Source organism: Chiloscyllium punctatum, chromosome 4 (genome assembly GCF_047496795.1).
Source record: "Chiloscyllium punctatum isolate Juve2018m chromosome 4, sChiPun1.3, whole genome shotgun sequence".
In the NCBI taxonomy this organism is placed as follows: domain Eukaryota; kingdom Metazoa; phylum Chordata; class Chondrichthyes; order Orectolobiformes; family Hemiscylliidae; genus Chiloscyllium; species Chiloscyllium punctatum.
The window spans coordinates 34,501,042-34,515,989 of record NC_092742.1 but is presented as its reverse complement, the minus strand read 5'-3'; the positions used below and the strand labels follow the sequence as shown (position 1 = coordinate 34,515,989).

Genomic DNA, 14,948 nt, shown 5'->3' with positions numbered 1-14,948 from the left:
TTGACACCAAGAACAGCTACGTAAGAATCTTACTCATTGACTACAGTTCAGCCTTCAACACTATTATCCCCTTGAGACTGATTACTAAACTTAGTGATCTCGGACTAAGCCCCACTCTCTGCAACTGGATCCTCAGTTTCCTGACCCAGAGGCCACAATCAGTGAAGACTGGGGACAATATTTCATCCTCATTAACACTCAACACTGGACCCCCCTAAGGAATGCGTACTCAGCCCCCTACTGTACTTACTGTATATCCATGATTGCATCACCAAATACCAGACTAATGCCATTTACAAGTTTGCTAATGACACCACCATAGTCGGTCGAATCTCAGATGGCAACGAAACAGACAGGAGGTGGAAGACCTGGAAGAACAGCCTAGCTCTCAATGCCGGCAAAACCAAGGAACTCATTATTGACTTTTGGTGAGATGTTACTCCTGTCCCCCTAGACATTAACAGCACAGAGGTGCAACGAGTGGAGAGTGTCAAACTCCTGGGAGTGGTCATTCACAACAAGCTTTCTTGCACTCTTCATGTGGACGCACTGGTTACAAAGGCCCAATAATGTCTCTTCTTCCTCAGGCAGCTGAGGTAATACTCTTGCCAACTTTTATAGGTGCGCTATCGAGAGCATTCTATCCAGATGTATCACTACCTGGTATGGCAACTGTACCATTCAAGATCAGAGGCAGTTACAGAGAGTGGTGAGCTTGGCCTGGACAATTACGAAGGCCAACTTCTCATCTATAGAGTCCATCTACCAGGCCCGCTGTCTAGGAAAGGCCACCAGCATTCTCAAAGATCCATCCCACCCTGGCAATGTTTTTCTACAACCTCTACCATCGGGGAGAAGGGACAGAAGCCTGAACACATGCACCAGCTGGTTTCAAAACAGTTTCTACCCTACTGTTAGAATACTGAATGGACTCACAAACTCTTACCATTCCCCTGTACCTGTATTTTTGTTTTTGCCACTGTTTACCTATTATTTACTTATCTATGACACTTAACTCTGTGATCTGCTTGTATCTGCTGTGCCTCCGGTACAAGTGACAATAAATTCAATTCAACCTGATCAGACACACCCATGGAACTGGCGGAACTTGAATGGGCCTTGCTTGGCTCAGAGGTAGGGACACTACCACTGTGGCATAATAACCCTGGTTTTACTATTCATCACACGAGAAGCTTCATGAAGAGAGGAAAGCGAGTTGACGAGAGGGATTGGCGCTGGCTGGAAGAGGAGGAGGAGGAGGAGTTAGAGATATTGCAGGGATCGCAGTGCTGCTAGAGGAGGCGAGTGGAAAGCGGCTGTTGTGTTGCATGTTTGGGATTTGCCTGAGGAATTTCCACCGGGAGGGCTGGCCGGGTTAACTCTGCAGCGGACGTGACCAGATTATGGCGACAGACAGTAAGTGTGCAGCGTCAATCGATGTTAAACAGAAAGCGGGCTGGGGCTTGGTAACATGCATTAGGATGCAATTAGAGCAAGTGCTCAGATCCAATAGGTGCTGGATTCTCGGAAACACTTGGAAGAATGCAGCGACTGTCAGATAGTCGGCTTTACTGGGCTGGTATCAATGTTATGTTTATTTTATTGTATTTGAACACCCAAATGTTCCTAAGCGATTGCATGTTGGGCGGGTGTGTGTTTTTTTTTGGGGGGGGGTCGAGTCGCTTTGGGTACTGGTTGGCTGAGCCACCAATTTGATTTAATATTATAGATAGTGGAGCACCAAAAAATTTATGTTTGAAATGGCGATGAAAACAAGTGAGTTAGGTGCACCGCGGGGCAGACCTCGGGCTACGAAGAAGGAAGCTTTCTGTTATTACAATGCAGTGAGGTATGGGTGGTACCTATGGATTAGTGGTGCTGGAAGAGCACAGCAGTTCAGGCAGCATCCAACGGTGTGCACCTTTCCGCTCTTGTTGTCGGTGGAACGACCTATTACAGAAGCTTAACATTTTTCTGAGGGGCGGGAGAGGGCTAAAATAGCTCAAAATAAAACTACCGCAGAGTGTCAGTAAACATACCTTTGTTTTCAGCTAACGTCGGTTTACTTAGACGGTAGGTCTCCTGGCCAGCTGTCAATTTAATCTCTCCCGGAGTTTTGAATTGTTCACGATCACGACAGGATATTCACAAATTAGGGGGAAAAAAAGTGACAGGACTTGAGCAAGATGTTTGCAATGCAATCCTGTTCAGATATCCAATAAAGTCTAGGTGATCTCAGAATGTTGCTATATTCTTGCGAAGTGTGAGCGAGTTCCTAACTTTTCCACTCTATCTCGGCATGCACTACCAGAGGTGAACAGGGCAGATGCTTTTAAGGAGAAGCTGGTCATTAGAGCAAAGAGAACAAAAGGATGTGTATATATACTTCCTCTCTGCCGATAAACTGAGTGGGAGGAGGTTAATTTGCAGCATAAAATCAATGGCCTTTCTCTGTGCACTAAGTTGTAAGCAACTTTGTGTGGGAGTGAGAAAAAAGATATTCGGAAAATCACTGTTGAGCTAGTGATTTTAAGAAGCTCTCAAAGGCTGCCATAAGACAAGATTGAAATTGTTTGGCAGAGCCTCTTCTGGTTTGCCTTTGCTCACTTTTGGTAGTGAGCGAACAACCAGGTAATGCCACAGCAGAGAATTAAGGGAGTGATAGAGGAGGAAGGTGTCAGTAGGAGCTACTGTTGGAGAAGATTATGGAGTTAAGGCAAGGGAGATCCTATTTGAAATTACATGGAAAATGGTGGTCACTTCTCTGAGGAATGAGGGACGGATGGTGATTATGGATGTGAAAGCAGACTGTGATATACTAGACTCTATCTACTTTAGATTAGATTCGATTAGATTCCTTACAGCAGGGAGGATGATACTGCAGTACAGAAGGCATTGGAAAAGTCACACCTCACTGGTAATAGTGTGGATTAGTATTTTCGTGGGCAAAATGACGGAAGAAACCCGTCTGCTGAAGGACTGAGACTGAGGAAGGGAGTCTGAGTTTGAGCATAGTGCCATCAATATAGACTGAGATGACTTATTAAAAAGTAACTCGAATGATGGTTAGTGTGAGGATAATGGTTCTTTTGGAAGAATGTAAGCATTAAACAAAACTCAGTGTGCCATATAACTATATTTGTAATCCGATCAGTGCTGTTCAAAAGGTTCATAACCATTGGCAATGAAAATAAATGTAAAAAAAAATCAAATCTAAACAATACAGTGACTGCAGAACAGTCCGAGTGAAACTTCGGTTTGCACATTTCAGGATCTATATTTTTAGATCAACTTTCTAACTTTGGTTCTCAGTTGTAAAAATATTATGTCTCCTGCAGCAGATCAGTTGGAGTAGTAAATAGTTCAGTTGATTTTGATGTATTGGGTTGGTTTAATCTTTGCCTTTAAGTTATCTTTGTTAGCCTCTTCTCTTTCTTCTGTAATTTTTCTTAGCGGATCTACAACTACTGCCTCAGCCAGTTAGACTAATGTAGGAAATAAAACAATGAAATGATTCCCGGGTTGAAGACCCCTTGAGTTTAGATGCTTAACTTCTAATGATTCATAAGGTGAATAAGTTTTCAAGAACTTACATTTACGTGCATTTTTTATTTTTCCTGCAAAACTTGTCTTCTACAATATGTGAAATAGAAGTTCATTCGCCACTTAACTGCTCCATATGCTCATTTTGGATTGTCATTTTGTATATTGTATTTTTCTTCAGTGTTAGCTGTACTCCACGGTTTAGCATCATTTGCAATTTTTAATGCTGTTATGAGTTACTAAATGTAGCTCATTTGTATACATTATGAATAACAGTGGCCACAGCACAAATTCTTGTGGAACATTGTTGGATCTGCCTTCAACCTCAATAACTACCCTTTGCTTTCTTACATTTTTATTAATTTGCCATGCTTCAAGTTACCTTTTGCTTGTGTTATACATATCCAATCTTTGTTAAGATCCCAACATTTGATAGAATATTGAAATCTGTTTAGCGATCCAAGTACATGTATATAAAAGTAACTTGTGATATGTGAATAGGTATTTATCATAACTTACCTTCCATTTCCCCTCATTTGCTTTCTCTGCTTGGGAAATGTCTTTAGTTCCATTGTCAATGTAGTCGAAGTCAATAGCAAAATGCTGAGTCGAGAGAAGACAAGCCATTCAAGCATGGCCTTAGTAAATTTGAAGGTTTGCAGCTCCAGTAAAACAAAATGGAAATAGATTCTTGTCTTTTTTGAAAAGTAGTGCAAGGAAAAGTTAGCATTGTTGAATATATCAAACTATTTATCTACCTATACTTTGATTTAGTATTACAGAAGGTCACTTATGACATTGTAAAACTTTTTTATTATGAGCTTTTCAGTTCTTGCATGAGTTGAAAATAAAGCTGTGTGTTCCAGTCACTTTCCTAAATCTACAAATGTAGAAACATAAAGGCTTGGAGCAAGAATAGTCCATATGATTCTTTGTCATTAAGTAAGATCTGAACTGAACTGATCTGATCTGATTTGATTGTGGTCTCAACTCCACTTTCCTGCCTGCCCTCACAACCGTTGGCTCTCTATAAACATCAATCTAAATACTTTGAGTTAATTCAATGACCCAGCCTCAGCTACATCTTGAAGAAGAGAATTTCACACATTAATGATCGTCAGAATAGTATGTTGTCACCAGCAGTTAAAGTTTAGATCGAAATCCTTTGACAGTTCAGCTAGTTGGAATGGAGTTCAGCCTGCTAACATTAAAGCAGTGTTAGTTAACCACACGTCAGTCAAGAGTGGGATTGCTTAGAGCTCAACCAAAGGAACAATAAAAAATCGTTGCATTTATTTTGGACTGTCTGCTCCCCGATTCATTGCTTGACATTCCAATCATTTTGTAAGCTTAGCCAGAATCTATTTGAATGGCAAAGGGCATTTTGTAACAGTGTATTCCTGTTAGTTTACCAATTCCATCGATCTTTACCAAGATAATGTAACACAGTGAGGCATTTAAGTGTTTGCTTAATTGCTATCCAGAGATTAACTATTATTCAAAATGTCCCAGTCGATGCATCTAAAAAGGTCAAAACAACTGCAAGACTACAGGACTCATTACAGAACCTATTTCTCACACACACACACACACACACACTCTTGCTCTCTCTCTCTCTACATTTCCTTCTCAACTCAAACTGAACCCATTAACTTCATGAATATCTATTCTGTGTACCCTTAGGCAAATGATGTTGAATCCCTAACTTAGAGTATGTTTACCCATTGGGGGAGTTCAATGTATAAAGGAGGTATGTCCTTCCTGCCTTGGACATTGTGGTTTGGGGAAATAATTGACAATGAATAGGGATTATTTGAGTTTTTAACAAACTATGCCATGGGTATTATGCAGCGGTTTAGAATCAGACTGTGGATACCAGTAGGATCTGATTGACAATGATGTTAATCTCTAAACTCTATTCGCCAAAGATGCAGGGTACCTCAGCACTGACTGATAGACAGACCACTGCCTGCATGGAGTAGGACGAGAATGCAGTTCTTAGAATTATTTCACTCAAAGCAGCAATACTGTCTTCCTCACTGCGTTGCCAAATACAAATCAACAGTTCTGTAACTCAATTGAATAAGTGCTGTCCAGCATTCCCACATGGTGCAGAGGCTGAGTAGTTAGCACTGCTGCCCCACAGTGCCAGGGACCCGGGTTCGATTCCAGCCTCTGGTAACTGTCTGTGTGGAATTTGCACATTCTCCCCGTGTTTGTGTGGGTTTCCTCTGGGTGCTCTAGTTTCCTCCTACAGTCCAAAGATGTGCAGGTTAGGTGCATGCTAAATTGCCCATAGTGTTCAGGGATGTGAAGGTTAGGTGCATTAGTCAGGGGTAAATATAAGATAGGGGAATTGGCCTGGGTCGGTTACTCTCTGAAGGGTCAGTGTGGACTTGTTAGGCCGAAGGGCCTGTTTCCACACTGTGGGGATTCTAATTCTAATTCTAAAGTGAAAAAGAACATCCCTCAGGATGCAACAAATCAATATTCCCAACATATGGGAGGTAAGAGCAGAACATTGCTGACTAGTCTGGAGCTAAAATCATTTGTGATGGAATTTATCACTTTGAAACCAAGCAGTTCATGCTCATTAGCATAAAAATGTCTGAGTTCAATAAAAGCTGCCTAACATAAAGACTAAACAGTGCATCAACTCTGCCAGAATATCTGGATGTCCTTCAACCCAGAACGTTAGGGAGATGAAGTGATCAAAATGATGACCAATCCATCGGCAGAAAAGCTACTCAATTGAAAGCAAAGAGAAGTATGGTCCTCCTTGACTATATTGTAGAGGTAGGGCAGAATTGGTTCTCTGTTTTTGAGTTGTGCTCTGGCAATAGCATTGTAGCAGAAGGAGGATACTATAGAATGACTGCCTATCATGGCAGAGCTGGACATAGAGACCATAGTGGAGGAGGAGGTTTGCAGAGCTATTGACTCACTTGTCATGGGTAATGCTTCAGATGCTGATGTTCTACCATCTGAACTCCTCAAGTAGTGGAGCCAGCATTTCTGCAGCATGAACTGTTTCCTCTGCTGGAGGGAGACTATAGTGCTCCAGGAAAAACCATGATGGCAGAGACCTTGTACAAGAGCAAGAATGCCCACACTAATTGCAATAACTGTCAAAGCATCTCACTACTAAACACAGCCACCCTGAATCCCGCTGTTATCAGAAGTAGACAATCTACAAGTGACATGCATATCTGCTGCACTGTGAAGATCAAGAGAAATGTTGTGAACAAAGGAGTTCATTATGTATTTCCTTCATTGATCTGCTGGAGTAAATTGGTTGCTCACCAAAGCTCACCTCTTTCTAAGATAAAGTGGTTAATAAGGACAACATCAAATTATGTTTTGAGATTGGCAGTGGGATCAAACAAGAATTGTGTTCTGGCACCAGCGTTTTATCTTTTTACTTTTGGTTCTTCTATTTTAGTTGTCATATGCTTTCAGGCTTTCTAACACAAGGTATCCTCTTGTTCCCCAGAACTGACAGTAAACTGTTCTGTTCTGTTCTGCTTGTTTGAGATCCAAGACAACAATGTTCCTGGTCCCCATTAGAGAGTGACCTACACAGATGCTGCAAGCTATTCATATATGAAACAACAAAAATATCATGGTTTGGTTTGTCCATCAGTATCAGGAAGGTAAATACCATGCAACATGACATCGCCAGGCTGCTGTTGTCAGCACTGTCATTGTGATTCCAGAGACTGTTGATAGCTTCACGTTCTCTTCTCCACAGTCACTCACAATCTGTCAAAAAATAAGCAAAGAACTGCAGATGCTAGGAATCAAAAACAAGAACAGATGTTGCTGGAAGAACTCAGCAAGTGGGGCAGCATCTGTGGAGAGAAAGCAGCATTAAAATTTTGGGTCTATTAACCCAAAACCCCCAACCCCACCTTTGCCTAGTGACAGTCAGTTCTGAAGAAGGATGTTGCCAGACCTGCTGTGTTTCTCCAGCAATTTTCTGTTTTTTGTTACTAATGATTTGCCACATGATGCTGAGATCAGTGCATGTACTGTAAGGGTTGTAGTTGATCAGTGCATGCACTGTAAGGGTTGTAGTTGATCAGTGCATGCAATGTAAGGGTTGTAGTTGATCAGTGCATGCAATGTAAGGGTTGTAGTTGATCAGTGCATGCAATGTAAGGGTTGTAGTTGATCAGTGCATGTACTGTAAGGGTTGTAGCTGATCAGTGCATGCACTGTAAGGGTTGTAGCTGATCAGTGCATGTACTGTAAGGGTTGTAGTTGATCAGTGCATGTACTGTAAGGGTTGTAGCTGATCAGTGCATGCACTGTAAGGGTTGTAGTTGATCAGTGCATGCAATGTAAGGGTTGTAGTTGATCAGTGCATGCAATGTAAGGGTTGCAGCTGATCAGTGCATGCACTGTAAGGGTTGTAGCTGATCAGTTCATGCACTGTAAGGGTTGTAGCTGATCAGTTCATGCACTGTAAGGGTTGTAGCTGATCAGTTCATGCACTGTAAGGGTTGTAGCTGATCAGTGCATGCACTGTAAGGGTTGTAGCTGATCAGTGCATGTACTGTAAAGGCTGTAGCTGATCAGTGCATGCAATGTAAGGGTTGTAGCTGCTCTGAATGTGTGAGGCAACAGCAACCTAACTGAGAGAACCAAACTGAGAGTGTTGTATCAAGTCTGCATCCTTGGTGTGCTCTTCTACAGGTGAGAGCTGGGTAATATATGCTTGGTATGAGAAAAAGCTGACTGTTTTCATTTTTGCTGTCTTAGCCACATATCCTGACAACTTGTGGCAAGGCCACTGTCACCAAATCTGAGGTCCAGGTGTATCCATGAGCACATACTTATTGTTAAACTAACAACACCTGTGCGGTGGAATGACCACTGGCGTGACCTTCCTCCCCCTATAACAGCCCCTGGTGAAGTATGAAGACGGTGGACATTGCCATCAACAACCTCTGGTTTCAATGATCTCTGAAGGTTGACTGTTTGCAGCTTCATTTGAAGAGGTGAGGCCCAAATAGCTCATCTGATTGAGGAAAAGGACCCAGTGAAAATAGACAAATGAATTGCGCACTGTCTTGGCCCACTATCTTCCTCTGCTGTGAATGTGAAACAACTATGTCAGAGTCGGGATCCTGGGTCACAGCAAGCAATGGCAGAAGGAAGGCTTCTATTAGAAATTGCTTTTCAAAGCTCATTGTACCAGTCGTTTATATACAAAATGAAGCTGTTTACATACCTTGCAGCAGTGTACTCTTAATTTCAAATTCCTCATCCTTAACTAATATTTTTTTTGGCATACTAACTTTGTTTGCAAGACTAACAATTTGGACAGGATTGTCGTCAGTTTATTTTTCACAACTTTGCATTCAGAAACATGATGAAGTACAAAAAAGGAAGTACCTTTAATCCCATCATTCTAGCTTGCAATTGAGCACAGGCTTGTGGTATATTTTAACATGAGTCAAACTGCAAAAATATCACTTGTATGAAAGGGGCAACAAACTGACCTCTGGAATGCATGTATCTTCTTTGGTTTTTGGTCTTTTTGTTTAAAAATGAACCTTTCACACTTGATGTATTCAAATATGAAAGCAGAGGTGGCACGGTGGCTCGGTGGTTAGCATTGCAGCTTCACGATACCAGGGACCTGGGTTCGATTCCAGCTTTGGATGATTGCACGTTCCCTTTGTGTCCATGCGGGTTTCCTCCGGGTGCTCTGGTTTCCTCCCACAATCCAAAGATGTGCAGGTTAGATGAAGCCAAGCTAAATTGCCCATAGTGTTCAGGGATGTGTAGGTTAGGGGTAAATGTAGAGTAATGGGGAATGGGTTTGGGTGGGATACTCTTTGGAGGACAGTGTGGACTTGTCGGGCTGAAAGGCCAGTTTCCACGCTGTAGGGGTTCTATGAGAGACTGACCTGAAGCATAAACAAAACTCCTCAAACAACTAAATCTTGAACATGAACATTTTGTCTTTGCAAATTGATCTGCCTCAGTCCAGATCGTTGCATGAGTTTCATACTCCCCTCCCTTTTAGGTATTGCTTTATGTTCAGCAAACAATGGACAGTGACCTAAATCCTGGACAAGAGTGAGAATGTTGAATTCATTCAGATCGAAAACGGAACACTTCAGAACCCTGAAACTTTTGGCTTTGCAGAATGGAAGTCATGAAGCAGGTTGACTGCCTTCAGACCGAGGTACCTGAGAATGGTTTAGCAGTAGACAACAAGAGAATTCACATCACTGTCATTGCTGCAGTTCAGAATCAAGGTTATGCATTCTAGTACAGAGAAAACAAAAGGAGAAATAACGGGAAATTTTCCAAAAAGCAAGATATAATTTAAAATATGTTTGATTGTTATGGATTGAGGAGAAGCATTTAGTTAATGATGCTTTGTTTTGATATGTGTTTCAACATTTGTTCTTTATGGTAAAATACATGGAATTTGCTGTTTTTAGCTTCCTTTTATATATCATGCACTGTTTCATTAATAGTGGTGGGGGAGATTTTAATTTGCTGCAACGCTATCTCTAAATTCAGTTATCAAGTGCTTGTGTGTTAAGATTTTTTGTGTCAAAGTGAGAGTAGTCTCATTCAGCTGGATGACAGTGGAGAAACGTTGGAGGATGGTGTGGTCAATGGTGTGGTCAATAAGCTGCTGCTGGGTTCAGAAGGGTGTGAGTAGAAAGTTAACGTGTCATGCAGTTTTTGGATTTTGATACTGAGTCAGGAGCAGAAGGATTCAAATATGGAGTTCTAGGAAAGATTGAGAAGGGCTTTGGGAGGGAACAATGTGTTCAAGGCGGTAAAAATAATGACTGCAGATGCTGGAAACCAGATTCTGGATTAGTGGTGCTGGAAGAGCACAGCAGTTCAGGCAGCATCCAAGGAGCTTCGAAATCAACGTTTCGGGCAAAAGCCCTTCATCAGGAATATTTGCCCAAAACATCGATTTCGAAGCTACTTGGATGCTGCCTGAACTGCTGTGCTCTTCCAACACCACTAATCCAGAATGTGTTCAAGGCCTCTAGACAAAGGGTGATGGGGTGTTACTTTGTAAGTATGGAGGGGTCAAAGGTCCTCTTTTTGAATAGAGGGGTAATGGTAGCAGATTTCCACTGGAGAGGGACAATATCTGAAGAGAAGAACGTTTATGGACTCTTGCTCTTTTGAAAAAATATGATCCTTTCAAGACTCTGGTATTTTCCCTGACACTGATGTCAAATTGATTCAATTTTTGACGATTGGAGTTCTAGTTTGCCATGAGTCAGAGTTCTGAAACCTTTTTTGTTTTTCTGAATTTTGATACTGGAGCCTGTACAGCCTCTTCCAAAAGTTTCTTTCGGAATCTGAGTGCGTTGGGCCCACAGTGACCTGTCCTTTTTAAATTGGCTAATTGAATTCAAAGTGGGATGGTTTTAACTCTGTTTTTTAAGTATACCTTTGGATCAGACTTGCAACAACAAAAGGTTGATGGTCTCTCTCTCCCTACTCCAAGGTGTCCTTGGGTTGTGGTTATGGTTCACCTGAGATGTGAACAGTCCTTTGTTCAAATCTAGGTACAAACCTAAAACATTATCAATCATTGCTCATGAACTTTGAGAGAAAAGTTAAAAGTCTCTCATGAAAATGAAAAAAAGATAAGTCTCTTGCTGGCCTGTTACTTGCTTGGGTTGCTTACCTTTAGAGCAAATGAGACTGATTGATTGCCAGGGGATATGATTGAGATGTATCAATACAAGGGGCATAGACAGGGTAATTAGGAAGAAACTTTTCCACTTGGTGGAGGGAGCAATAATTAGAGACATAGATTTAAGGTAAGCAGCAGAAGTTTTATTGGAGATGGAAGGAAAATCTTTTTTTACCTAGAGGAGTGTGGGAATTTGGAACTCACTGTAGATTAGAATAGTTAGGTGCTTGTTTTTGACTGGCGCAGATGTGATGGGCTGCAGAGCTGTGCTGTGGATCTCGGTGACTGTATGTTTTGGCAGGGAGAGGGTGAAGGCTCGTTTTGTATTGCCTTTTACAGCACTGTAGGTTATTATCCTTCTTATCTTCATTCAATCCTTTTGTAAGCTTACCACCCTCTGTCTCCTTGTTTAAGAAGCAGTGTCAAGAAATCTCATCTCATGGTCTTCAAGATCTCTGCACTCACACACAATAGTGTGTTCATAGATGTAGAGATCAAAATTTAAACATGGCTGCTGTCCCAAAACTGGTGAGTTAAGCTCCTGTATTAGTTTTGGGTTGCCTGGGCCGAGGGCACAGATATATCCATTCTGTCTTTTAGTTGGGAATTGAATATTTAACTGTCCTTGCGATTAGTTTGGATGGCTGTCATTGTCAGGGATAGGATAACAAATCTCACCTTTAGGGGCACTATTTCTAAGGAATTTGTTCACAGTTTCCAAGAAAAATGTTAATTGAAATCGAAAAGGTCTCTTGCGATTTTTTTCATGAGCTAAGGACTGTCTAGTCCCAATACTAACTGAAACGAGCAAGGTTGGTCATGTGACTTTGGGAGCCATTTTGTAGGATTACCATTTTAAAGACAGATTGGCTTTGCTTACAAAATATGCAATATATTGTGTACTAAACAGTTGTGACACATTCATAACCTTTCCCCAAGTTCACTATACAATCCCTTTTAACATCTTTCCTTTTGATGGTTTATATACTCCATCTTTATTGAAATAAATTGATTCACTTTCTTTGTAAATGGCATCTCATTACTGTTTACATATGTTTTTCATGGATAAACTCCTTTATAAATATGAACCAATGTTACACAACCTGTTTGTTAATTTTTGTTTCCCAATTTTTGACTTCTTTTGTGCTCTCTCTGTCCTTCAGGGTTGTCTTATCTCCAGAAGCTGTTGTTCCAGTCTGTGTTAATTTATAACTGACATAACAACATTTTAATAAAAAGACATATAATAGTACCTCATTAGCAAAAGTGAGGATTACCATTGGCCAGAAACTGAACGAGACTATCCATACAAAATCATGGCTACAAGAGCAGATCAGAGGCTGGGAATACTGCCTGTGAGTATCTCATCTCCTAACTACCCAAAGCCTGTCCACTATCTATGAGCTACTAGTCAGGAGTGTGATGGAATACTCCAGAGTTTTCTGGAAGAGTGCAGCTCCAAAAACACTCATGAAGTTTGGTACCATTCAGCACAAAGCATCTCCCCTGATTCGACAAACATTCATTCCCTTCACCACTGATGCTCAGGAGCAGCAGTGTGTGCCATCTACATGCTGCACTGCAGAATTTACCAAGTGTCTTTAGATCAGACAACCCCTTCCAAACTAGAAGGATCACTTCCATCTAGAAGGACAAAGGAACACCACCATCTACAAGTTCCTGCCTAAGCCACTCACCATCCTGACTTAGAAATATCTTGCCATTCCTTAAGTGTCACTGGATCAAAATCCTGGAATTTGCTCCCTAACAGCATTGCGGCTGCACCCGCAGCACATGAACTGCAGCGGTTCAAGAAGGCAGCTCACCACCACCTTCTCAGGGGTAACCAGGGGCAGGCAATGAATACTGGCCGGCCAGCGACACCCACATCTCACAAGTGAATAAAACAAATTATCTGTTGTTTTCCATACAAAGCTCTTTTTATGATAAAATTGTAACAGTATTGGTGCTTAATGTACCTTATTTATTTCATTCCTTTCAATAATGTATAAGCAGTGTTCCTGCAAGATTTGAGAGCTTTGACACCCACCTCCAGGCTGAATTCCACCATTTCTTCCTATAACTAGAACCACTTTGCAATAAGTGGTGCCACATTAGTACCCATCTCCCAGCTGCAGCTAATTAAAAATGTAGTTTAGATAAAATCCACATTCAGCTCGTTCACTCACAGGCTCACATGCTCTATCACTTGCTCACACTCTCACATACACACACGCGCACACACACACTCGCGTTTATGTACTCACTCACTTGCTCACATGCTCTCACACTGTCATGCTCTCACACACGCACTTGCACTCGCACTCGGACTCGCACACCCACACCAGAGAATTAAAGTGTCATTGATTCTTTTCCCCTCTCACCACCTCAACTGTAACAGAACAATGTGGAATGAAACCATGTTTTCCATGCTACTGCGTATCACAGAATTGCTCAAAGATTTGTTGAAATGATAGCTGTGATACAGTTGATAATTCTTTGAGTTAGAATGTTGTGGATTCAAATCCCACATCAGGACTTGGGCATTACAATCAAAGCTGATGCTCTCGTGCAGTATTGAGAGAGTGGTATACTGTCAAAGGGCATATCTTTTGGATGAAGTGTTTAAACTGAGACTCATTCTGCCCCATCAGGTGGAAATAAAAGATTCCTTGGCACTATTGTGTGGAAGAGAGGAGGGGAGCTATCTGTACTGGCCAATATTTATCCCTCAGTCAGCACTGGGAATCGGAGAACAGGATGTTCCCAACCTTGCCATGGCAGCCGTAGAGACACATAGCAGCTGGGCAGCTGGATCATTTAGAGAAAGGCAGAGGCTGGCACCACTTTCCCAGATGGTACTTCCCGCTGGTGACAGCAACCTGGGCAGAAGCAGCAGGAAACAAAGTATATATGTAATGGAGCCATGAGCATCAGTCTTGCTGTGAAGGGACAACACTTTAGAAGTGAGATGAAGAGGAATTTATTCAGCCAAAGGCTATTGAATCTGTGGAGAACAAGCCATTGAGTGTATTTAAGACAGAAATCTTTAGGTGCTTGATTAGTAAGGGGATCAACGGTAACAGAGAGAAGTGTGGAGAATGGAGTTGGAAAAAATTTAACAACTACGTTTGAATGGCAGAGCAAACAAATTAGACCAAACTTAAGGTATGTTCTGGTTACCATCCAACAGCAACTGGTGACTGTAGTAGTGTGTTGTTCCCAATCCTCTCTTATTTTAACTTAATAAAAACAGTGGATTACATAAAACTAGATTAGAATTTGTCATTCCCAATGGGGCATTGTAACTGAAATCAAATTTCAAAGAAAACTTAGAAAATGATTTGTGTTCCTTTACTCAAAAAGTTAACTCTGCTTTCTCTCCACTGATGCTGTCAGACCTCCTGAGTTTCTCCCTTTTTGTTTATGTTATAATTAGCTTTAAATTTGATGGGGCGATTATGCATGCCTGTCTCCCTCAAAAGGTAATGGAAGCAATGTTATTGAATATTCTTAAGGCAGAGATAGATCAATCCTTATTAAGAAAGGAGATGAAGGGGCCAGGCAGGAATGCTGAGAGGAGGTTACAATCAGATCAGGAGTGATGTTACTGAATGCTCGAGGGGCAACGCCTGCTCTAAATTTTGTACAAGCGATAACCACTCTGACTGAGTGCTCAGACCGCTGCTGTTGTGCTTCTAGATTAAACTGC

General features: G+C 41.5%; 1 protein-coding gene across 1 annotated transcript in view; it reads left to right on the top strand.

Moving 5' to 3' along the window:
- The first annotated feature begins 1,305 nt into the window (after positions 1-1,305).
- syt16 (synaptotagmin XVI) overlaps positions 1,306-14,948 on the top strand; it is a 195,947-nt gene continuing 182,304 nt past the window's right edge. The window contains exon 1 of the mRNA XM_072568349.1: positions 1,306-1,416. Within this exon, the coding sequence (XP_072424450.1) occupies positions 1,404-1,416 (13 nt within the window). The 5' untranslated portion in view covers positions 1,306-1,403. The remainder of the gene's footprint in view (positions 1,417-14,948) is intronic.